The following is a 23,356-nucleotide window of genomic DNA, read 5'->3' as shown; positions in this document are numbered from 1 at the left end:
GGGATCTGGCTGGGCACACAGTCCCCCCTTTTCCCATGTGTTAGGTCAGCACGTGCTGCATCTGGAGTTCTGGGGTGAGTCAGTGAGGAAGGGGGCCCTGCTGCTTCAGGAGAGGAGTGTCCAGGGAGCAGCTCTGCAGTGCTGTGTTTTATACTTGGCATTTGTGCCAAGTCTGGCTGAAAACTCCCAGCTCTTACACCTCCAGCCTCTGCAGCTGGTACCTGCTGCTTCCACTTCCTAGATGACACGTGTCCCCATCCTCTGGTTTGGGCCAGCAGTCCCTTTGATCATTGCTGGGTGTTTTCTGCCTGGTGGTACAACTGCCTCCAGTGTCTTGTATCTCCTTTTAACCAAACTTGGCTGCACTGCTTAATGACCAGCTGGTCTTTTGCTGACCTCCTTGGTCTCATTCCAGTGCAAGATAAATTCCTTCTAGCAGAAGGGCCAGGCTGTCATTGTGGTCTGTCCCTTTCGAAAGCTGGGCACAAACTCCAGTGTTCTGCCCCGTCACTTGAGGTGGGATTGGAAAGCTGTGGTGAACAGAAGCTTTTTCAGGATGTTTTGGGGCAGGTGAAGATATTCCTTGGGGCTGCTGGCTGAAGAAAGCCAGCATGATGGATCTCTGCATCCAGTTGCCAAATGGTTTGTGCAGGTATTTGGGGGTGAAGTTGGGAGCCCATCTAAGGGCTGGTCCTGGGGCCAGGCTGGACTTGGGACACGCTGCACAGCTTGCCCCACTTACGTATTTTTACAACAGCCTCATGTATCCATAGGAGCACTCTGGTGCAAGGCAGGCTGCCTGCAGCCCCGGCTTCACAGGGTTTGCTTTTTCTCTGAACTGAAGAACGTGGTCTGTGATCATCTTGCCCTAGGCAGAGGCATGATGAGATCCGTGTTTAGTGTCTTAAAATGCAAACTGCTCCACAAATAGTTTGAGCTCAATAGGTTTTTTTAAAAAAAAAAAAGTTTTTCTTGAGGTGCTCTGCCCTGAGAGCTGTGTGTGGCAGCAGGAGGTGCCAGCGAGCTCAGGTGTGCCTGGGCGGTATGGATTCATCCTGCCTTGCTGGCAGGGAGCCAAGGACGGGCCTGTGCCACAGATGGAGAGACACACGAACCACATCAGAAGGTGGTACCTGCTACCTGGATGGCGCGCGGTTACAGCGTGGTGGTTGTGTGCCTGGCTCTGCGCTCTGCAAACAGCCGTACCCAGCTGGCTGTGGCGCTTGGAGTCCCTGGCAGTGGGACCTGGCCTGGGTGGGACGTTTGCACAAGCACATTCCTTCTCCATAGCGATGTGGGTAAAAACTTCCCTGTTCTCCAGCGACGCCTGCTTTCCAGAGAGGTGGGGCCGGGGCAGTGAAGGGCACTTGAGAGGGATGTGTCACGGCTGCTTCCTCTGTTCTCCCCTCGCCCTCCACAGAGAGCAGTAAGGATTCGGTGTGTTTCTGGGGGACTTTGTACAGGTGGAGGAGAAACTGAGGCTTACAGAGCAAGTGCCAGCTCAGCATCGGAGCAGGAGCTGTAAAACTGGCCCCTGATGAGCAGGATTGCGGCCAATTCATCAATTCATGCTGCTTATAAAGTTACTGCTCTGAAAAACGCAGCTGCCAAGGGCAACAGCCCGTGGGAACGAAAGCAGCACCCATCGCCCACTGGAGCCATGCTGTAGGTGTGACATGGGAACGGGATGGTGGCAGCTGGCTCCCACGGTGGCACAGGCTGTGGGACCTTGTGCAGCTGGGCTGTGGGGTGTGTGGTTTCTGGTCTGGCCCTGGCATAGCCCTGTGGATGTGCACAGGGATTTTACGTGCCTGGGAGGAGGTGAGCTGCCCTGCTGAGCCAGGAAGGGAAGGGCCGGGGCTGGGGTTCTGAGGTGCCAAAGCCTGGTCTAAGGACCTTGCTTACTTCTGCAGGTAGGTGCCAGGGCTGAATTTTAAAAAAAGCTACTTTTTCTATGATGGTGAGCAGCCAGCAGCATAACCCAAGTGAGGTCACTCGTCATCCCGAGTGCTGCTCTTTGCTGCCGAGTGGCTCTCAGCTCCACGCAATATTAGCTTTGGGGTATTTCCACGGGACATAGTCCAGCCCAGAAGATGACCTCCTGGTTACGCTTTAACAGGTCCAGCAGTGCCCAGGAGGGTAGTGGAGGAGGAATGGGGCTGGCTTGCTGGGGGAGATGGGAGTTTTAAAAGGGAGGTAACTGTGGTAAAAGGGAGGCTTGCAGGAAGGGGAATTTTTTAATAGTTCTGCTAATATTCTCAGGGGAAACAGGTCTGAGTGCAGGAATCCTTCTACAGGAGCTGAAAGCACTTTTTTTTTTTTTTTTTTTTCTTTCCTGGCTGTATCACTTGGTCTAATACCCCACAACCATCACTGGTGTCAGTCCTTGGGGCTGTGCACTTTTGGCCTCAGAAGGTGCACACTCCTTGACAAAACCCAAAATGACCCACGTTTTCCATAAATGCGATCCCCCTGCTGTCTCACTGCTGGGGATGATTAGCACTGACAAGGAAGAACCTCAAAGCTGATGTTAGCAGTAACTTTATTAATATTGAGGGCACATTTGGATCACGGTGCTGGTTTTCTGCAAGACTAATGCCCTTGTCCTGTCCCTTGCTTGGGGTCTGGGCTGTCCCCTGTCCCCTGCACTGGGCCATGGGATCAGGGGGTAAGCCTGGCCAGCAGCAAGTCAGTGGCATCATCACACAAATGGGCTGAATCCTGCAGTTTTGGGGTTAACAGCTAGTGTTGAAGGCTGTCTGCCCAATCCCAAACCCACCAGGATCTTTCCATCAACCTGGGGACACATCTTGGCTCAGGTCTCAGGGACAAAAGACCTGGTAATGTCCTGCTCTGGACAGGGGGTCCAAGACGGGTGTCCAGGGACAGGGAGCTTTGTGGCTGGCAGTGGCAGCGCCTGGGATGGGGGCAGCTATTTTGCCCCCAGGAAAGGGGGCTTCTGGGGCAGCCTCAGGGCTCACAGGCCTCCGGCCAGTCAGCACCAATGTTTTCACTGGATGGTGCCTTCACCTGGATCAGCGGCAGCTCCTCCCTCTGTGTTTCAGAGGCCTCCGGTGACCTGGTCCCCACTGGGTGACTGCCAGGAATGGTGGGCTTGCTGGCCCCGCTCTCTTCATCTTCCATCTCCTCCTCCTCGATGCGGGACACTGACTCAGGGTCCTCTGAGCGGTTGGGGCAAGGGGAGGGGAAGCCACCATCTGCCCAGGGACGCCGCAGGTGGGGGTGACCTCGGCTGCCCCGACCGAAGTTTTTGATGCTGATGGCGGGGGATGCAGCAGCGAAGAAGCGGCTGAGCAGAGGTGTCTGGATGCGGGGCATGCTTGGTGAGGCCTCTGCCAGCTGGCTCTGCTCCACGTCCTCGCACATGCTGAGGAGCATGGTGGGGTGATAGGGACAGGCTGCCATCCTCCGCAGGGATGCCCAGCACCTCCATCCCAATGCATTTTCAAGCAGGGAACGGCTCCAGGAGGCTCCAACCCTTCCCCAGCAGCTCATCCATCACCCAGTGCAGCCCCCAAGCCCCACAGGGGCTGGGCAACACACTCCAAGGGCAGATTTGCTGTTTGCTCACCGTAATTGGGCCCAGGGGGGACAAGCCTGCTTGTGCTATTGTCACCCTGAAGCCCTGGCCGCCGTTCCTCCAGCCCCAGGGCTGCACTGCGCACTCACCGCATGTCAAAGGTAGAACCCAGGAATGAGGGCTTCAAGGTCTCAGCAGCTGTGGCCGTGGTGTAGGGCGGCTGAGCCGTGGACTCGTTCCAGTATTTGTCCTTCACAGCAGGAGGCAGGTCCTGGTACATGTCATCCACGGAGAGCAGGGACACCTGGGCACGGCAAAGCCAAGGGACAGGGGTGGCTTTGCAAAGACATGAGTGGGATGGGTGGCTGCAGATCCTCCCCGTGCCAGCCTGGCAGGGGTAGGGCTGGGCTCTGCGAGGGGCCAGGGGGGCTCTGGGACCATCCCCTGGCTGCATTTGGGGTTTTCCTCTTTTGAATGCTTTTCTCAGAGGTGAGGGACTGTGCAGCAGTGCCAGGCTGCTGAGTGTCCCTTGTGGGGGTGCTCACCCTGCCGTGGGGACAGGGACAGAGGGACAAGGTGCAGCCCTGCTTCCTGCATGGGAATCTATTTTGGACAAGGACCTGTGTGGCCAGGAGCAGGGCAGGGGGCCAGGTCCCAGCAGGGCACAGGTCGCACTGCCAGGGGGCAGGAATGTCCCTGTGCGCCAACTGCAGCAGCCCCACACAACACAAGCTTAGAACAGGACCCACCTGCAGGTTCCTGTCTATCAACTTGTTGGTCTCAAAGTCATCATCATCTTCTCCAAAGGGGTTAATGATCTGCTCTGCAACCTGGGGAGGGAGGGGGCCAGGTGAGGCAGTGGAGCAGGGACAGGGACACCTTCCCATGGGGCTCTGCATCCCTTGGTCCACCCATGGGGCACATGAAATGTGCAGACTTGGAGCTCTGTGGTGCCCCAGTGTGGGAGCTGTGCCCAGAGGACGTGTCCCCAGGGAAAACTAGCAGTGGCGTGGTTGGTGCCATGCCCTGGGCCAGCCAGCCCCTCAGCCCAGGGTGGTGCTCAGGGCCACCTGGCCACCCTCAGCCCATAAAGAAAAGCCCAGCTGCCTGGCCATGTCTCACCTTCAGCCAGCCGGTGTAGAAGAAGAACTGGAGCAGGGTGGAGAGGGGTACGTACATGTCTAGGTCCCCCTCCTGCCCTGGCTCCAGCGGCTCCAGGAACTGCCGCCCGATGAGGCAGAAGGCGAAGAAGGAGTAGACGGCGATGGTGACCACCTGCCGGGAGTGCGGGTCAGCTGTCAGTGAGGGTGGCAGCCGAAGGGGACGCTCAGCACAGGAGCAGCAAGGATGCAAGAGGCTTGGCCAGTCACTGATGTTCTTGCAGGCTTAAGGCCAAACCCCACCGCCCAGGCTCCTGCACATCCCTGCAGGGCTGTGAACCATCGGCTGTGCCAGATCCGGCACCAGATTCAATGGGGGAGTAAAGTGCTTTAAGTGCTCCTCATCAGAGTGGAGGTGAGGAGGCTGCAGGGCTCCTCTGCCGTCATGGGATGGAAGGAGCTGGGATCTGGGCTTGTTGGGCCCATGGGGTGCATGGGTACCCACCTGCGTGTACACCAGGGGGATGCTGATCCAGTCGTAATGGAACAACATGCTGCACTTGGCCCGGTAGAGATTCAGCTCCTGGGCAGAGAGGACAAGGATGGGTGGCCAGGGCTTTGCATGACACCCCCCCCCCCAGCAACCCCTGGTCCCCTCCATGCACACAGTGCTGACTCACGTCCATGAGCAGGCGGAGGGCCACATCATCACGGATGCGGCCATCCCCCCTTGCCTGGGCCGCCAGGTTGGTGAACCAGACGCAGGGGATCCAGTACTTGTTGAAGTCGGAGTGGAGGCTCTCAAACTTCTTGCACTCATCCTGCGTCATGAAGCCTGCGGTGGGGCAGAGGCTCAGTGCCACAGCCCCCATGTCTGTGCGGGAGAGCCCTTCTGGGGACTGCGCCCAGCCGGGACACAGCATGTTTCCAGGTGAAACTACAGCCCCAGGAGACAGGCTCTGGGCAGAGGGGATGTGGGGCTCTTTGGAGGTGAACATCCATGCAAGGATGCAATGCTATGTTTGGGGCAGTTTGGGACAGGGATGCTTGCAAGGATCCTGGCCCCCAGCACACCCTCCTGGTGACGGACACATCTGTGGCCCCCAACTCTCACCCCACGTTGCGAGCCATCACCCCTAGAGTTTAGCTCCTCACCTGCTTCCACCACATGGTCCATGGTGGGGAAGCGCTTAAGCACCCTGGTGCTGACAGAGCGCAGGATGAGGACCGCCGACAGGTTGGCGTAACGGATGAGGGTGCGCCGCAGGATCCGGCCCCTCTCATCCTTGCCATGGACATTGCTGGAGATGACACACATGAGCTGGTCGGGCAGGGGGATGCTGGTGTACTGGGCCCACCACCGGTTCACGATCAGGGTGACATAAAAACCTGCACCAAGAGACGGTGTGTGTGGGGCTCAGAGCGGCTGGGCAGGGGGTCGAGTTGAGGATGGGCCCTTGCCAGAAGAGCTGCCACATTACCAGGGGTGACAGGTTTCTCTGTGACCGGGAGAGAAAGTGCACGTTGTGCTTCCCATTGGGCTGCCCTCCCTAGGGATGGAGGTGGGGATGTCCCTGGCTCTTCCCTGTCCTGGGCATGGGTGGCACAGGGCAGGACAGGCATCTCTTGTAGGTAAGATGCCCCTTTCCTGGGCATGGGGAGGAGGGTGCAGAGCGGGCCAGGGAAATCACAGCCTCCCACTGGCATCCCCATGGTCAGGGAGCCGCATTTGGTGGGTCTGGGGGCCAAATGCCATGCCTGGGGCACCAGGCTCCTCCAGCCCCCATCCGATGGTGTCTAAGTGATGTTTTGGCATGGGGTCAGGACGGACAGTGGGGGCATCCTCAAGTTGCCAGCACCAGGGAGAGCAGGGGACCCCAGCTCCTGGGTTCAGGGGAGGGACGCGTACCTAGGACGAATGACATGGGGATGAGGTCTGTGGAGCGGTTGCAGTATTGAGCCACTTTGGTATAGAGGCGCTTCTGCTCCTCGGTCAGCAGCTGCCTGCAACAGACGTGCAGCAGGGTCAGGGACATGCAGTGGGGACAGGGACCCGCAATGGGGCCAGGGTGAGCAGTAGGACTGGGGCGCTGCCTCTGACCTCCACAAAAAGCCGTTGCCCGATTCCTGTTTTCCCTGCCTACTCCCACCCTCCCTGGGGGAGTCCCCTGGACTTCTCCCCTCCCCACAGAGACCCCAGTCCATGACTGATGGGGCATCTCTGCACAGCCCAGTGGGTCAGCAGGGAAGGACACAGCTGGTGGTGACACACCAACCCTGCTCACCGGTAGATGAAGCTGAGCGCAGCATACAGCACCACGAAGACGATGAACTCCTTGTACAGCAGCTTGTAGATGCTGCCTTTCCAGCGGAACAGCAGCTTGGAGAAACCTCCAAAACGGGAGTTGGCAACTTCCAGCGTGTAGGAGATGGTCATCGTGGCTCAGCCCTACACCTCTGTGGAAAAATCCTTCCCTCACTGACTGGGGAGAGCTGGGGTTCCCACCGTGGCCCAGGCTGCGGGGTCTGGGGACACGCACTTGCTCCCACGCCAAGCGCTACACCCCATGCAGCCGCCCTGCCCTCCCCACGCCTGCCACAGCCACCGCCGGCTCCCTGCCGGCTCCCCCGTGTCCTGCCCGTGCTTCTTCCCCTAAATACCCCAGCAGTGGCCTGTGCACCTGAGCCCTCCCCGTGATGAATTGGGGCTGTCAGAGGCAGGGAACAGGGAACTCCAGGTCGGTCACACCTCCCTGCCACCAGCCACAGCTGGAGATTTCAGTGGGAGCTGCGGGTGCCAGAACCGGGGCTGGGCAGGACCCGGTGGGGCGGTTTGAGTCGTCCCCCTTTGCAGCCATGGTGGCTGAACTTCGGCTCTGTGGGAAGGAGGGGAAAGGATGGAGGCTTGCATCGCTCCGGGCAGCCCTGGGAATAGGACCCTGGCGTGCACAGGCAGAGCCGGCACCCAGGGAGGGCTGCGGGATATTTCTGGAGCACGGGTGAAAAATGTCCCCGTCAGTCCCCAAGCCCTGGCTGCCAGCAGCAGGCAGTGCCGGCGGCCATGGGCTGGGCTGCAGCCCCTGGGGATGGCTGGCTGAGCCGTGCCCGTCCTGCCTCCGCACTGTGGCAGCTCCTGGTCCCCCCGTGTCCCTGGGGGTCTTGGGGATGACATGAGCTAGGGCACACCGGGATACCCTGGCTGCAGCACCTGGCAGGGGTGATGGATGCATGTTTAAGGCTGGCAGCAGGCCACTTTCCCAGGGCCTGGGAGAGAGCGGCAAGGGAAAAATTCCAGTGGGACATAAACCAGTGGGAAACATCCCTGAGTGACAGAAAGGCATCCAGGGAAATCACCCCATCCTTGTCCCTGACCCGTGCTGGGGCTGGGGCCAGGACTGAGCACTGCTGTGGCCCTCGGCTTGTCCCACTGTGGGCTGCCGGAGGCCATGCCGCGCTCCGCAGGAAACGCTGCTTCCTTTGCCGGCCGGAGCGCCACGTCCTGCCCAGCCTGGCTCCCTCCCTTCCTGCCCCGGCACAGGGCCAGGCCCAGGCCCAGTATGACTCCAGTGTGGAGTGGGGTGGCTGCTGGGGCTCACAGCATGGGAAATGTCCCCCTGGGCAGTGGGGACAGGGCTTAAGGGTGCCTGCATCGCCCCATCCCTGGAGAAGGGCTGGAGCACCCATGGGTGAGACTCGCTGCGGGATACCTGTGCAGGGGGATGATTTACAGCATCCCCAGCCTTTGCCCCATTCCCAGGAGCCCCACAAGTCCCTGTCCTTGCCAGGAGCTGTGGAGTTTACAGCAGGCTGATGCCTTCCCCAGCCGGGCTGTAAATCCTGTGCAAGGCAGAGGCTCCACTCACCCTCAGCCAGTGCGCAGCTCTGCTCTGCCACGCTGGCAAAGCGGCCCCAGGGCTGCTGGATGAGACCCACACTGGGGCATCACCCAGAGCACAGAGGGGGGATGGGGTAGGAGCAAAGCCCCCCATCTCTGCATTCCCCCGCATCCCATCCATCGGCTCCTCACCACCCCAAACCACACAGACGGAGGGATGGACCCGAACTGCCAGGAGTAAAACGATTTATTTCTTATTGTGAGCTGGATCCTACAGGGCTTGGCAGCATATCGGGCAGGGGAGCCTGCAAGGGGCCCCCTCCAGTGCCTCCCTCTCTGTGTGCACCTTGCACACCCGTGGACATCCACCTGTGCACAGTCCCTGCACACGTGTGCATGCAGGCTCATGCATTCAGCAGCACATGTGCACCAGTCGTTTCAAGCCCCTGTGCCACACAGTAGGACATGGCAGGATGTGGGGTGGGCAGCAGGCAGGGCCACCTCAGGCTTTCCCTGTCCAGCCAAGGGCACCCCATCCATGCGTGACACCCCCTGCAGACCACACAGGCAGGGCCAGCCCTGTTTCATGTCCCCAGACCCTGTTCTCTGTGGGCTGGGGAGCAGCAGGCCCATGCCAGGTGCCATCTGGCTCCAGTGAGAGGATGGAGGCCCTAGTCAGTGGGTCTGGCACACACAGTATTGTCACCTGGTCCCCAAAACCACCTCCTCTCCCCGTTCTTCCTTGGGCACTGCCAGCCCACGTGTCCCCATACACCGCCAGCCTGTGGCAGGGTCCCCAGTGCCCAAAGCACTCTCACACCCCCTGCCCAGCTGCAGCACATGGCAGGCGAGGGGTGCACATGGTAGCGCAGGGGAAGGGATGGGAATTTGGGGGTGCAGCTTTGCAAACAGCCACTCTAAGCTACAGCTCATGCTGCTCCTGCTCTGCCAGCTTTCACTACTGCCCGGCCCCTGCTGTCCTCCTGGCATGTCCCAGACGCAGCCCAAGTCCCGGCATCAGTGCAGGTCAATGTTTTCATACTCCAGGTTGTCCGAATCCTCCAGCTCAATGCCGTGTACCAGGTTGTAATAGTTGGTTGTCTGACTCATGTAGATCTTCTCCCGGTCGGCAGAATCCTTCAGGACCTCGCTCACGCTGACAGTGTCCACCTCTGGCTCGCTGCCCCCCAGCTGCTCTGTCCTCAGTGCTGGGGTGTCCTGCTGCCTGCCTGGCGCTGTGGCCCACTGCCTTTCATGGGTTGGCACCTGGGAACTGCTGGGGGATCCCACCTGGATCTCCACCTCCTCGTAGAGGTCTCTGCTGCTCTCCAGTGGGTCCATGGAAGGCTGGAGCAGGACCTGGCTCCCCAGCAGCACCTTCTTCTCAGTCTTGGAGGGGGTAGCAGGCAGCTCATAGGGGACATAGTGGTGGGGCTCCACAGGCACCGGCACATTGCCCCTCTCTGCTGCGGCCAGGTGGCTCTGGGACCTGCTCTGAAGGCTGTAGTTGGTCTTTCTCTTCTGCCTGCAGAAGCACCAGGTGATGCTGGCAAGGATGAGGAGAGGGGGCAGGCAGATGAAGAGGGCAGTGAGGCTGTGTGAGCGGCACAGCTCATCCCGGGGGATGCTCTGGAGGTCCATGGCGTGGTACCGCTCCGGTGTGTGGCAGATAACCTCAGTGGTCAGGTTGGGCCAACCCTCCAGGCTGCTGAGCAAAGCGCAGCTGCAGTCCCAGCTGTTGTTGGAGAGCTGGAGCTGGAGCAGAGACGGCTTCAGGAGGCTGGCGGGAAGGAAGGTCAGGGCATTGAAGCTCAGGTAGAGCTCCTGGAGCTGGGTCGATGCTTTCAGGAAGGACTTGGGCAGCTCCTGGAGCTGGTTGCTGTCCAGATAAAGGACCCTCAAATTAGGAGCATCTTCCAGGAAGCTTCCAGGGAGACTTTCCAGCAGGTTATGACTCAAGTGCAAGACCTCCAAGGCAGGGGGGACTCCCTGCGCATTGCTGATATCCATGATGCTGCAGTGCGAGAGGTAGAGCTCCCGCAACCCCTGCACCCCTACCAGTATGCCCCAGTCCAGGTGGGTAATGTTGGAGCTGGTGAAGTTGAGGCAGCAGCTCTCAGGGAGCGGAGCCTCCTGGAACTCCTGGAAGTCCATGGGCTCTGTGCAGTTGCAGCCCTGCGGTGCTGGGTCGAGGGCAAGGCCAGCAGCGAGCAAGAGGCTGCCCCAGAGGGGCACGGTCCCCAGCCCGGCACCTGCGGGGAGAGCAGCGGGGACATGGACAGTGACCCCCCTGTGGGACCAGCTCTCCTGTTCCCTTTGTCGCAGCCCGCCACGGCGCGGGGGGATGAACCCCGCTTCTCCCCCCACCCAGGGAAGGGACCCGGGTCCCCGCAGCCCCCCCGGAGACACCTCCCGCGGCCGCCGCCCCCCGCAAGCACGGGGCTGTCTCACACCCGACGTCCCGCTGTTCCGGCCGGGTGCCCGCGGGGCAACGGGGGACCCCGGGGCTGCGCTCGCCGCCCCCCCCGGTGCCCTGCCCGGCCTCACCTGCCGCCGCACGCCCCATCCCGCGGGGCCGCTCCGCGCCCCGCCGCGCTCCCGCCGGGCGCGGCCCCCGGCTCCGCCTCGCCGCGGGGCGGCCCCGCCGCAACCCGCCCGCCCCGGCCCGGGCCCGCCCGCCGCCTCCCCCTGCGCCCGCTGCCCGCCCCGAGGGACGCGGTTTCCCTTCGGCCCCCTGTGCCCCGTGCCCTCGCCGGGCTCCCGCCCGCCACGGGCTCTCCAGCCGCGCTCTGCAGCAGCACCCCCCAGAATAAGCTTGTCCCCGGCCCCCTGCAGTCAATCTGCCCGGTGGCCCCCCTTCCTCTGCCCCCCCCCCCCCCGTAAACCACAGCCCCCTATCCCTTCCCCATCCCTCCCCTCTCCATCCCCCAGAAGCAGTGCCCCCAGCATCCCCCAGCCTTCAGCCCGCTCTGGCTCCCCACAAGCCATGTGTCCTCCAGCCCTCTCTGTACTCCAACATCAGCCCCCCAAGCTCCCGGAGAGGGGCCAGGCTGGGCTCTGCTGAGTTCCCCCCCCTCCAGTATGGAGAGGGGGCTCTGCCCGCCTGCTCCCTATCTCCATGCACGGGGTAACTCCCAACCCCACGGGGCAGAGGATGCAGGGTGGACATGCTTGCAGGATGGGAACCAAAGGGGCCAGTTTCTCTCGCTGGACCCCTTATGGCTTCCTTCCATCTCACACAAGTCATGGACTGGGAAGGAGGAGCAGACCCAGAAATGAGCACTACAGCTGGCAGGGAAGCAACACTGCAGAGGGGAGCTGTTTTTCCACACCCTGAAAGTGCATTTGTACTCACCACAGTGTGAGCTGGGTAAACCGAGGCACACGACATGGTACTGACAGCACTTTGCTTTGGTGCTGGTGGGAGGCGGGTGAGATGGGACCTGGCCTGAGCACGTGTGCCGTGCCATGGTGCCAGAGCCCAGTGGAGTGACTGCAGCAGGGCGTAGCTCTGGCAGCTGCTCTTCAGCCTGGCTTGGGGTGCAGAGTGCCGGGACACCCTATGTGCTGCAAATTTGGGGTACCTTAGAGGCCTGGCAAGCCCAGCACACCAGTAATAAAAGTGCTGGGTTGTTTCAGGCTTCCTTGGCCCACCTGTACTATCCTCAGGGGATGCAGCGATGTTTGAGAAAGCACCAGGCTTCAAGAGTTTCTTCCCTTGATTTCCTGCTTACAGCTCAAAACTGGCACCTCAGGTGCTGCTCTAACATCTCAGCTCAGGGACACTCCAGCCCCCAGTGGGAGAGCGGCAGCTCCCCTTGGCACAGACCCATCGCCCACATCCCGTGTGCCCTGCTTCGGTCTGTCCCAGACCCACACACCCCGGCAGTCAGTGGGTTTCTGGCAGTGGGACCTGCCCTGTCCTGCTGCAGGCATTGCCTCGTGGGCAGTGGGTTTGGGGTGCCAGCACCTCGCACTGCGCAGCAAATGCCACAGCAACGAACCCTGCACCAGGGGTTTCTGCTGGGGAGCAGGGATGGGATGGCATGGAGCAGGGAGGGAAGCAGGGCCAGCTGAATCCTGGCTGCTGGGGTGGGACGCAGGAAACGGCTGTTTGGCCCTTTCGGGAAGGGAGGTGCCGGCAGTGCGCTGGCCTGGGGGGCTGGCAGTTGCTTCCCGGGGTACCCTGGACATCAAGCTGGTACTCATGGGCCGGAGCCTGCTAACACCCTGCCTGGGGTAAAGCCTGCCCTGCTCCCCCTCTGCCTCCAGGGCAGCAGCTGAGCCAAGAGCCCCATTGCAGGAGGTTTCAGAGGGCTCCCTGAGCCTCCCTGGGCCAGATCCTGCCTCCCAGGGGGTACCTTCCAGCACTGACATTTTGCATACCACCTCAGATCCAAGTGCTTCCTTAATCCGGAGGGATCCGGGTCCTTTTATCTCTCCCTCCAGGCAGCTTCGCTGGATTTGCAGCTTCCCCTCTGCACCTCCCCAGCCAGCCCCTGGGACAGGTTGGCCTCTGCTGGTGCTGAAGCTGGTGCTGGTGCTGGTTCTTCCTCACCTGGCTCACCCGAGGGACCAGCCACCCTCTCCCTCCTTGGCGGCTGCAGCCCCATGTTCTACAGGAGCTCACGGGTGAGAGTGCCAAGGGAGGGGAAACCCCCACTTTCAAGGGGGTCAGGGCTGTCACCCTGATCCTGCAGAGCTCACTTGCACCCTGGGCTGGAGGGGATGCAAGTTTTCTCGCTGGCATTGCTTTTGCTGCCCTGGCACCACATGCCACCACCCGCTGGGCAGCCCCCTCCCTGAGAAGGCTGCTGAGCATCCCTGAATACTGTGAGGGTGGGGGGACCAGGGCAGTATCACATAGGACAGAGATCCCACAGCCTCTCTGGGCTTCTGTAATATTTTACTGTGCTCACAGGGGAAAAAAAGTTTCCTAATACCTAGATGGAATTTCCCTTGATGCAACTTGCATCGGGTGCCTGTCCTGGTTTCACTGTGCACCTTCCCAAACAGTCTGGCTCCCTTTTCCTGTAACTCCATCTAAATAGCTGCAGGCAGCCAAGAGATCACACCAGAGCCTCCCTTCCCCAGGTCGGGCAGGTTGTTACGTTAAACCACACTTCCTCCCACCGACCCACCGGAAAATCCCGGGCTGTGATGCTCTGCATCACCACGGACCCCAGCTGCAGGTGGAGCAGGGGCTGCTCCCGGGCTCCATCCCTCTTGGAGAGGAGGTGCCTCAGCCTTGGCGGGACATGGCCTGTGGGGTTCATCTGTGCCCCCAAACCCAGCCCAAGAGCTTGCCCAGAGCCAGTGGGGAGCAGGAGCAGAGTCAGCAGCAATGGGACCTCGCTAGTCCCCACTGTGGCTCTGTGGGGGACCTTGGGGCAAGCCTGGTGCACGTCACCCCATCACCCCCAGACTGGTCCCCAGGGCCTCCCTGCACCCCTGAGTGCCTCCACCCACACGCTGCCTCCAGACTGCTGACTCAGCTCTGCCCGGGGAGCTCCCAGCAGCCCCAAGCTGGGGCCTCCATCGGAAAACCAGCATCGCCCATGACGTGACAGCACCCGCACCCCAGGGAGCCCTTGAGGCCCTGGTGGAAGCAGGCAGCTTTCCCCCAGGGGCTGCAGCCTCCTGCCTGCTCCTGGAGCGGGTTTTCTGCCAGGTGGTGTGTTTGCACGCACTTCCCCTGAAAAAGCTGGAAACTTGGGGAAAAAAGCACAGATCTCGGCTGTTTCCTGTCTCTCTTCAGGCAGGTTTGCTCAGCTGTGCTCCAGCAAAAAATAGGGGCTAATTCCTCTCTGCTGCCCTGGGATGAAAGGGGAGGTGCTGTGGTGAGCGGGGCTGTCCGGCCAGGGGTGCTCATGTAAAACGCTCATCATGTTCAGGAGTACATTAAGCATTGGTGATGAGAGCCCTGAGCTGCGGGGATGGGACATGGAGGCACAGAGCAAAGGACACGCACGCAGCCACCCTGTGTGCAACACGAGCAGGGGAAGGGCAGTGGGAGCTGCTTTCAAGCAGTGCTGCTGCTCCAGGCTTGGGGGGGCCGTGGGTCTGTGGCCCCTGCCAGCTCCCGTGGATGTGGGGAGGGAGCGGTGCCCCGCATCCGCATCCTTCTATGACCTGTTTTGGGTGACAGAGACATGTCCTCCTCATGGCCATTAGAGAGCAGCACCGCTATGGCACACTGCCCGCACGTGGCAGCCAGGCGCACCCCGCAACACCAGGGACCCCAGGAAGCCCAGGAGCCAAGGGGCAAGGATGGAGGTCCCCAGTGGGACAGTCCTACAGGTCCCCAGTTCTGGACTGGCCACCGTGGGCTGCTGCGGAGGGCTGACCTTCCAGGGCTCTTTGAGGGCCGCTGGGGCACAGAGCTGGGCTGGAGCTGGGACAAAGCATGGCCGAGGGGCACCTACCCAGGGGACAGCCCAGCCAGGGAGCTCACCTGCATCTTCCACTGTCCCCTGTGTGCCCACCCCCGCCCAGGGTGGGTGGGCTGTCACCCCCCTCCCTCTGGCACATGTGAAAGGCTCGGGAGGGGGGGGTGTCTGCCTGCATCCAGATTTGTGGGTGGTGGGCCAGGGCCCACAGTGAACATGCGGGATTTGAAATCCCACCCTGGCCATGGCCTTTCCGTGGGGTGTAGGTGTGGGGTCCCCAGTCCCCAGGGGTCATGTGACACAAGCTGGTTACATCTGCGAGGAAAGGTGCCCTGCGAGTGGGCATATGTGGGGTGTTCACAGAGTGTATGGGGAAGGAGCTCTGTGTGTCCTGGGAGGGAGGGGCGCGAGCTGATCAGGGGTCTCTGTGAGTCTGTGGGGCCTTGGCATGTCAGGGGGGGGTGTCTCTGTGTCAAGGGGGGGGCTGCCTGTCTGGGGGGGGGGCTATCGCATCAAGGGGGGGGGGCTGCCTGTCTGGGGGGGGGTGGCTATCGCATCAAGGGGGGGGCTGCCTGTCTGGGGGGGGGGGCTATCGCATCAAGGGGGGGGCTGCCTGTCTGGGGGGGGGGCTATCGCATCAAGGGGGGGCTGCCTGTCTGGGGGGGGGGGGCTATTGCATCAAGGGGGGGCTGCCTGTTCCGGGGGATGTCCCTGTGTCAAGGGAGGGGCTGCCTGTCTGGAGGGTCTCTGTGTCGAGGGGGGCATGCAGCTTTTGGGGAGCCCCTGTGCCGGGAAGGGGCTGTGGATACATGGGGGGCCCGTGCCGTGGGAAGCAGCAGGACCGTGGCTAGGCTCCCCCCGAGACACCACAGCAAAGGCGCACGAGTGGGTGCACAACACCCCCCTACCGCCGTGCGGCGGTCGCTTTAAGGACGGCGCGGGGCCGCCCGGGGGCGTGGCCCCTCGGGTGACGTCAGCGCGCCCATTGATAAAGCCGGCGGGATTCCCGGGACGGCAGCGCGCGCCGGCGGGGCCACGTGCGCGGGGCCCGACCCGCCCGAGCAGCCCCGCGAGCCGCCGTCTTCCGCGCCCGCCATGGAGCCTACCGGGCTCTTCCCACCCTTCCCCGCCGCCTGCCTCCCCGCGCAGCCCGCCCCGGCGCCCCCGCACCGCGCGGCCGGGACCACCCGCATCGTCACCGACCCGATCTCCGGCCGCTCCTACAGCAAGGGCCGCCTGCTGGGAAAGGTACCGGGGGACGGGGCTGGGGGCGCGAGCCGCCGCGGGGGGCACCGGCCGGGGCTGTGCCGGGCGGAGTGGGGCTGGGAGCCGGTGCGGGGAGGGGCGGGGGCTGTGCGCCGGCTCGACCACCCCCTGGGGCGGCCCGGGGCTGAATGCGGCCCCTCGGCTGCTACCGGCCGCCCCCGCCCTCCCCGCCTCTCCCGGCGGGCCCGCGGCAGCGCTGGGAGCCGTGAATCACCGGGCTGGCCGCGTGCCGCGCCGGCTATCGGGGCCACATCGGTTTCGGGGCGCCCCGCGGGGTGTGCGTGGGCCGGCGGGTGCCCCGGTTCCCAGGGGTGCCCTTCCTCCCGTTGCCGGCGGCGTGTGTGGGAGGCGGGTGCCGGTTCCCAGCCCGGCCCGGGCGCGCTCGGCGGCTGAGTGTGCAGATGGGAGGCTGACATCACGGCAGGAAAAACCTGTCTCCATGGGGCTGCCTTTCGGTGGCCTCCGGTCCCCGGGCTCCCGCCCTGCGCAGGACTTTCCAGGTCGATCTGTCATGTGGAAAGATGCAGAATCCGGCCGTGACGGGAGGAAAAACGCCCTGAAGGTTTTACAGAAACTGGGTGAAGAAAATCTCTGGTTGAGAGCATCACAGTTCAGATCTTAGTGGGCGATGCAGCAGGAAGGAGCGTGTGATGCTCGCAGGGCTGCGCTGCAAGGGAACGGAGGAGGCTTGTGAGCAGGCAGGGGCGAGGAGCAGTCTGTTACCCATCCATAACCACCTCTTCCCTCGCAGGGTGGGTTTGCCCGATGCTACGAAATGACAGACCTCTCCAGCAACAAAACCTATGCTGTGAAGGTCATTCCTCACAGCCGGGTGGCTAAACCCCACCAGCGGGAGAAGGTGGGTGCCATGGGGCTGGTGGGCTGCTGGGCTGGTGGGGTGCAGTGGGTGCCCTGTACTCACTCGGTACTACTGCTCCCTTTCAGATAGCTAATGAGATCGAGCTGCACCGGGACTTGCACCACAAGCACATTGTCAAGTTCTCCCACTACTTTGAGGATGCAGAGAGCATCTACATCTTCCTGGAGCACTGCAGTAGGAAGGTGAGCACTGGTGTGGCCTCCTTGTCAAAGGATCTCCTAGCAGAGCCATAGCTGGTTGAAGCAGTTTTACCTGAGCTGCTTTGTTAGCATTCTTTCTCCTGGGTTGCCTTGCTGCCAGCTCTGTCGCACCCCCTGAGCTCAGCCATAAGCCATGTGGTTTTGCATGGTGCTGGGGACACTGCTGGCTGCCTGTTCTTGTTGCAAGCCTGTAGCTCCTGGTGGGGCCACCATAAATCCAGTTGTTCCCCTGGCTCTGCTGAGCAACCTCAACCTTGTGTGGGGAGTCTGAGGTCATGGCTGTGGAAGGAGGATTGTTTGTGGATGTGCAACTTCTGGAAAAACTGGCTTTGACCCTGCCTGCCCTATGCCTAGTCAGCAGGGCCGCCTGTTCTCCCTGCCTGCTATCATCAAGCTGCCTTGTCTCCCTCTGCAGTCCCTGGCCCACATCTGGAAGGCCCGCCATACTCTTCTGGAGCCTGAAGTGCGCTATTACCTCAAACAGATCATCTCAGGCTTGAGATACCTTCACCTCAAGGGCATCCTGCACAGAGACCTCAAGCTTGGTGAGTGCTGTGGTTGAGGCAGGGCACAGTGTGGGGAACAGGCTGCCCCAGAGGGACTTGTGGTGATGTGTTGACCTTGACTTGCAGGCAACTTTTTCATTAATGAAAACATGGAGCTGAAAGTGGGGGACTTTGGGCTAGCTGCTTTCCAGCATACCTCTGACCAGAAGAAAAAGTAAGTTTGAGGTTTCACTCTTACTCTTCCTCCTGAAGCTTCCTGGGAGGGTGGAGGGGTGACTGGTCCCTCCTGGCCTGGGGAGAGGAAACATTAGGGCCCCTTCCTGGGGTGGGGGAGCAATTCCTGTCCCAGCTGCAGGCAAGGCAAGGGGGCTGGAGGGGCTTTGTGGCCTCTCCTGGAGTAAGCTTGCAGCCGTCGGGGAGAACAATGTGCTGACTATCGCTATTGTGCCTGCCTGGCTGCCCTGCCGGCTGCGTGGGGCTGGGACACAAAGGCTCTGTTCCTCCCCAGCTCTAGGACAAGCACTTCCCACCGGCTCCCCAGGAGCAGCTGCTGCTCCTGACCCCTGGGAGCTGGAGAGTCTGTATGGGGCTCTGAGATGGGGGGAGGGCTTTGAGCCACAAAGAGCAAAATGGAGCAGGAGGGGACAGGCGGCAAGCTAAATCCCAGGGCTTGACAGGGGAGAGGCTGTGAGGGGATGCAGAGTGTGTGCTAACGTGGTGCTCTGCCCCACAGGACGATATGTGGGACCCCCAACTACCTGGCCCCAGAAGTGCTGCTGAGGCAGGGCCACGGGCCCGAGTCAGATGTGTGGTCTCTGGGCTGTGTCATGTAAGTCTGTGCTTCTGGGGGGGCGGGGGGCTGGGCAGCCCTGCCTGTGTTGGGGTGGGGGGCTGGGCTGCGGAGCCACCCCAATGAGGAAGTCCTCTTGCAAGTCCTCTTGTGCTTTGCCTCGTGCCTTTGCGGTGGCTGCTGAAAGGCACGGGGAGGGGAGCGAGCGGCTGGATCCTGCCCAGCCCCTCTGCGGAGCGGGGGCTGCCGGGGGGCTGCGCGAGCCAGAGCTGCAGAGGGCAGGTGTTCTTGTGCCGTGCTTGACTCTGGGTCAGAGCAGGCTTGACTGCCCTGTGAACCTGATAAACAACGGAAAATCTTGGTGGCTGGTGGCGGCTGCGGCTCTGTTTGGGGAGTGATTGCTGTGCTGCTTCGGCACATCCAGCCCCTCGGCTGGGCGCTGCCCACAAGCTTCCTGCGCTGCTCCCCGCCTCAGCAGCTGCCCAGGGATGGGAGCGGTGGTGGCAGGGGGTAGTCTTTGCCTGCCAGCCTTGTTTCCTTCCCCAGGGCTCCTTGCCTGTTGCTCTAAACAGTCGCTAGGAGGAAGCGTGGCCGGATGTGAGCATGGCCACCCCGGCTGGAAGTGGTGCTCCCAGCCAGGTGTGGCCAGCCTAGTGCTAGTAATTTCCTAGCTGTAAGTGCTGCTGAGTCACAAGCTTGGTGGGGATGTGACAGTGGCACATGTGTCCCCTCCCAGGTACACCCTGCTGTGTGGGAACCCTCCCTTTGAGACCTCTGACCTCAAGGAGACCTACAGGTGTATCAAGCAGGTGGAATACACCCTCCCTGTCTTCCTCTCCCTGCCTGCCAAGCACCTCATTGCTGGCATCCTCAGACGCAACCCCCAGGACCGCCTCACGCTTGAGGAGATCTTGGACCATGAGTTCTTCAAGGTGAATGGGTGGCCCTGACCCTTCTCCAGGTGGGATGAGGCATTTGGGGCAGTGCAGGGTGCTGTCCTTTGAGCCCAAATCTCAGTCCTTCAAAGGAAGCAGCTGCTGTCCTGTCCAAATGCCAGCCAGGGGAACTGAGGGACCTAGTGTGCTCCTGCCACCTTGTCCCTATGGCATAGGCTGTTTCATGTACTGATGCTAGTTGTGGGGTCAAGGCATGATGGAAATGCAAGCTGGCTGTCAGGAAGGCTCTGAATGACTGTGGTCAGCCCAGGGCAGCTGCTCTGCCTGGAGCATGTGGGCTATGGAAACCAAACCTCTGCCTTGACCTCTCTGCAGGGCTACACGCCTGAGAAGCTCCCTCCCAGCAGCTGTGTGATGGCTCCAGAGCTGAGTCCCCCCAACCCAGCAAAGAGTCTGTTTGCTAAAGTCACCAAGACACTTTTTGGGAAGAAGTCATCCAAGGGTGAGTCCATACACTTGCCCAGGAGTGTCTGTGTGACCCTTCCTCTAGTGAGGAGTGGGCTCCTCCTGGAGAGATGGTCCTGATGGGTCTCCATGCACCCCCTGCCTGGGGCCAGTAAAAGTTGGGCTTGCCCCTGCCCTTCTGATGATGGTGGCCTGACATGGGTGTGTGCCTGGAGAGCGGATGCTGTGCTGCCACACATGGGGACAGTTCCTCCTGGAAACCCTTGTGCTGCATGAGAACTGGGAAGTGAAAGTGGGAGGCAGCTGCCTGACACAGTCCTCACCGCTGTAGGCATGGGAGCAGATGAGGGAGAGCTGAGCTACTGGGAGCAGTGGCCCAGATGTCCTCATCCCCTGTGCTTAGCAGTGTGCTTATTGCTTGCTCCCTTCTCAGCCAAGAAGGGCTCTTTGGAGGACAAGGATGATATCTCCAGGCTGGTCACTGGGCTGATGAAGACCTCTATCTACCGGCAGATGAGCTATAAAACAGTGGAAGGGAATGAGGTGAGAACATTCCTGAGCCTGTGCACACCCCTCTCTGGGGGAGCAGGCTGGATGGTGATAACGCCAGGTCCCTCCACAGGTCACCCCCCTATCGTGCCGCAGTGCCAGCTCTAGTCCTGTGGAGACAGTGATAGAGGAGACCTCTCGCAAGTCTGCATCCCCTTCCCTCCGGGGGACGATGGCCAGCAGCTGTGAGGGTGAGCAATACCCACCTGCCCAGGCCACCCCAGCCTACCCCGAGCTTCCTGTCCTGCCCTGGCTGATAGTGCGGCTGCCTGACTCAGCCTGTCATCTTCTCTCCACAGCCTTTGAAGACTGCATCACTGCCTCTACCATCATAGAGTCAGCGGTTCGGCTCCTGCGGACCTGCCTCTCTTCCATGCCCCCAGGTAAACTGGTTGGATTGCTTTGGGATGGGACAAGGGTGCTGTGCATCCCCTTCACCATGAAATGAAGGTGTGGCTGCTATTTGGGGTACCTTAAATGCTGCCAAAGGATGCTGTAGGAGGGTCTACTCCCCCCTGGGGCGTGAGGTGGGCAGAGGGCTGACTGCCTGCTCTGCTCACCCCCTCCTCCCCACCAGCGGAGAAAAACCCAGCTTCCCTGGCCCGCCATGAGCATTTTGTCTGGGTGAGCAAGTGGGTGGATTACTCCAACAAATATGGCTTTGGCTACCAGCTCTCCAACCGCAGCATTGGGGTCCTCTTCAACAACGGCACGCACATGACCCTTTCCCCCAACCTCAGGTAAGTGGTGGGGAAGGAGCTGCTGTCTCTGGGGAAGCCCCTCTGGTGGGAAGGGGCAAGGGGAGGCTGTGCCAGGGGTGGGGTTTGGTGCTGGTTGGCCCCAAAACTCATGGTCTGCTCCCTCCCAGGACTGTGCATTACAACCCGACCAACAACAAACACCTTGTTTTCTCTGTGGCTGCCATCCCTGAGCAGCTGCAGGGACAGATGAGTGTCTTGTGCTATTTTGCATCCTACATGGAGCAGCATCTCATGGAGGTGGGTGCTGGGATCCTGGGCTGGGCGTTGGGTCATGGCTTGACCACACTGCATGATGTTGCAGGACTGCCTGCTCACAGGCTACGGCCAGGTGGACACCCAGAGTTGTCCTGGGAGTGGGGACCCATCTGGGGGTGTGTCCAGGTTTGGCTGTGTGTATGCTGGTGGCAGAGCTCCCATGTATGGGACCAGTGGCTTACACAGACCCTTCTCTCCAAGGGAGGTGACTTGCCCAGCATAGATGACCTTGGGCAGCCTGCCCTACTTCTGCAGTGGGTGAAGACTGAGCAAGCCTTGCTCATGCTCTTCAGCAGCGGCACCCTTCAGGTACGTGTTGGGCACAGCGGAGATGCCCAGACCCCCGTGGGGAAGAGGCTAGATGGGGACTCCTGGCTTGTGTTAGATCTTGTCTGCCACAGCCCAAACGCAGGGCCCAGCTATGAAAACGGCTGTGAGTGCTGCTCCAGTACCTGGAGCTGGGTCACAGCTTGTCCAGCCCATGGGGGACATGACACTTCAGTTGGCTGCTTCAGTCTGCCCCATTGCTGGGGCTAGTGCATTGCTGCTGTGGGGCATGGAGCAGGGATACCCCTGGGCAGGTCGGGGAGGAGGAACGGGTCGAGGCAGGAAGGGTTGAGGCAGGAAGCATGGCTCCATCCTGGCTCCCAACATGCTGCATGAAGCATGGGTTAAACAAAGCCCAACCGGTCTCCTAGGTGAACTTCTACAATGACCACACCAAGGTGATCATTAGCAAACCTGACCAGTCCTGCCTTGTCACCTACATCAACCGTGAGCGCAACTCCTACACCTACAAGTTGTGCAGCATCCAGGAGCTGGGCTGCTCTCCTGAGCTCCACTACCGCCTCGAATACATCCTCAAGCTCCTCCAAGAACAGGCTGAGGCCTAGCATGGGACCTTGGGGGGACCCTCTCTGGATGTAGAGGTCTCCCCCTGCCCTCCTACTGGATGGGAGGTATGTTGTGGTGCTTGCTGCCCACCTGGGCACCCTGTATCCTGGTGCTTAGCTGGATTCTGGACTAAGACATGTGGATGTAGTTACAGCAGCAGGTCTGGTCATCCTCGCTGCTTCCTGGCTCTGGGAGATTGCTGCCTTCCTGCTGGCAGCTCCTGCTGTGGCTGTGCTGGTCTCAGAGTGGACTGGGGTGGCACGGGGGGGTGGGGTGGGTGAGTGGCCTGCAGCCAGCTTTGGGACTGGCTGTGCCTTGTTTGTGCCCTGGCTGGCAGCTGCCTGCAGTGAGGGCTTGGGCTGCCTTGCCCAGGGTGATGCACCAGTTGCACAGACCCTCTGCATGACATGGAGAGGACCAGCACAGCCTTGACATGAAGGCTCAGCTGCTGTGGGATAGGGAAAACCTCTTCCCAGAGGTGGACAGGGGTGAAGGGCACTGCCTGCCCTGCCAGGGGCTGCGTGGGGCTGGTGTGTACTACTCCACAACTGCTACACTAAGGAGGGGGCTGTGCTGGGCCCAGCCATGCCCTGTTTTGTGAATTGTCTGGTACAACCTGAGGTTTGATAAAGGGTGGGGGGGATAGGATTAGAGGGCTTGCCTGGAGAAGCCCTTGCTGGGACCTGGGGAGGTTTCTTGTTTCAAGGCAGTCTCTGCCATGGGGGGCTATTTATGCGTCTTATTTATATGGAATTATTTATTTTCCTGTTGATCTGTCTATGTGCAGCTCCCCTGTCCCTGACTCACCTTAATAAAAACTTGTGTAAGGTCAAACTGCATCTGCCTTGCTTGGACCTGGGGCTGCACAAGGGCTTTGTCATTATCTTAATCCTTACTCCAGGGCTGCTTCTGCCTGTCAGGCAAGACCCCCCTCTTGGCACTGGCTGTGGCTGGGGCACGGGGGTCAGGGAGGCAGGATGGGTGTGAGGAGCCCATGGAGTACCTTCACTGCCCTTCCTGGGGCTGGCA

General features: G+C 61.1%; 3 protein-coding genes and 1 non-coding gene across 5 annotated transcripts; 2 read left to right on the top strand and 2 right to left on the bottom strand.

Annotated features, from left to right (window-relative positions):
• The first annotated feature begins 360 nt into the window (after nucleotides 1-360).
• On the top strand, nucleotides 361-490 carry LOC130157307 (small nucleolar RNA SNORA35). Its single transcript, XR_008824789.1, has one exon. It is a non-coding gene; the product is annotated as a small nucleolar RNA SNORA35 (small nucleolar RNA).
• Nucleotides 491-958: 468 nt separating this feature from the next.
• On the bottom strand, nucleotides 959-7,201 carry BEST4 (bestrophin 4). The gene is made up of 9 exons (XM_056356612.1): nucleotides 6,927-7,201; nucleotides 6,551-6,645; nucleotides 5,797-6,030; nucleotides 5,322-5,476; nucleotides 5,147-5,224; nucleotides 4,664-4,816; nucleotides 4,291-4,371; nucleotides 3,691-3,845; nucleotides 959-3,388 (listed from the first exon to the last, which is right to left on the bottom strand). Exons 1-9 carry the CDS (start codon nucleotides 7,076-7,078, stop codon nucleotides 2,971-2,973), a joined length of 1,521 nt encoding a protein of 506 aa, XP_056212587.1. The 5' UTR covers nucleotides 7,079-7,201; the 3' UTR covers nucleotides 959-2,970.
• A 1,612-nt stretch (nucleotides 7,202-8,813) lies between these two features.
• On the bottom strand, nucleotides 8,814-11,094 carry LOC130157229 (chondroadherin-like protein). The gene is made up of 2 exons (XM_056356606.1): nucleotides 11,024-11,094; nucleotides 8,814-10,728 (listed from the first exon to the last, which is right to left on the bottom strand). Exons 1-2 carry the CDS (start codon nucleotides 11,040-11,042, stop codon nucleotides 9,494-9,496), a joined length of 1,254 nt encoding a protein of 417 aa, XP_056212581.1. The 5' UTR covers nucleotides 11,043-11,094; the 3' UTR covers nucleotides 8,814-9,493.
• Nucleotides 11,095-15,874: 4,780 nt separating this feature from the next.
• Nucleotides 15,875-23,161, top strand: PLK3 (polo like kinase 3). 2 transcript variants are annotated; one of them, XM_056356332.1, is made up of 15 exons: nucleotides 15,875-16,113; nucleotides 16,883-16,990; nucleotides 17,077-17,193; nucleotides 17,627-17,756; nucleotides 17,844-17,931; nucleotides 18,451-18,546; nucleotides 19,244-19,439; nucleotides 19,779-19,905; nucleotides 20,302-20,411; nucleotides 20,491-20,608; nucleotides 20,717-20,800; nucleotides 20,995-21,157; nucleotides 21,286-21,415; nucleotides 21,635-21,742; nucleotides 22,132-23,161. In XM_056356332.1, the coding sequence occupies exons 1-15, from the start codon at nucleotides 15,961-15,963 to the stop codon at nucleotides 22,324-22,326; spliced, it is 1,923 nt and encodes a 640-aa protein (XP_056212307.1). In that variant the 5' UTR covers nucleotides 15,875-15,960; the 3' UTR covers nucleotides 22,327-23,161. The 2 variants fall into 2 exon arrangements, with proteins under 2 accessions (XP_056212307.1, XP_056212306.1); XM_056356331.1 differs by having other exon boundaries at nucleotides 20,479-20,608.
• Nucleotides 23,162-23,356: the final 195 nt, after the last annotated feature.

The sequence above is a fragment of the Falco biarmicus genome, chromosome 11 (genome assembly GCF_023638135.1).
Source record: "Falco biarmicus isolate bFalBia1 chromosome 11, bFalBia1.pri, whole genome shotgun sequence".
Taxonomy (NCBI): Eukaryota; Metazoa; Chordata; class Aves; order Falconiformes; family Falconidae; genus Falco; species Falco biarmicus.
Note: the sequence above shows the minus strand (reverse complement) of the source record. Positions and strands in the feature narration are given on the sequence as shown.

Bases quoted from the DNA above. Each gene is read 5' to 3' on its own strand.
- BEST4 (XM_056356612.1), bottom strand. From the start codon at position 7,078: ATGACCATCTCCTACACGCTGGAAGTTGCCAACTCCCGTTTTGGAGGT. The intron at 5,477-5,796 runs GTGAGGAGCTAA...GCCCCACCGCAG, and splicing joins GGACCATGTGGTGGAAGCAG to GCTTCATGACGCAGGATGAG. The intron at 3,389-3,690 runs GTGAGTGCGCAG...CATGCTCCTCAG, and splicing joins GGTTCTACCTTTGACATGCG to CATGTGCGAGGACGTGGAGC.
- PLK3 (XM_056356331.1), top strand. From the start codon at position 15,961: ATGGAGCCTACCGGGCTCTTCCCACCCTTCCCCGCCGCCTGCCTCCCC. The intron at 17,932-18,450 runs GTAAGTTTGAGG...TCTGCCCCACAG, and splicing joins ACCTCTGACCAGAAGAAAAA to GACGATATGTGGGACCCCCA. The intron at 18,547-19,243 runs GTAAGTCTGTGC...GTCCCCTCCCAG, and splicing joins TGGTCTCTGGGCTGTGTCAT to GTACACCCTGCTGTGTGGGA.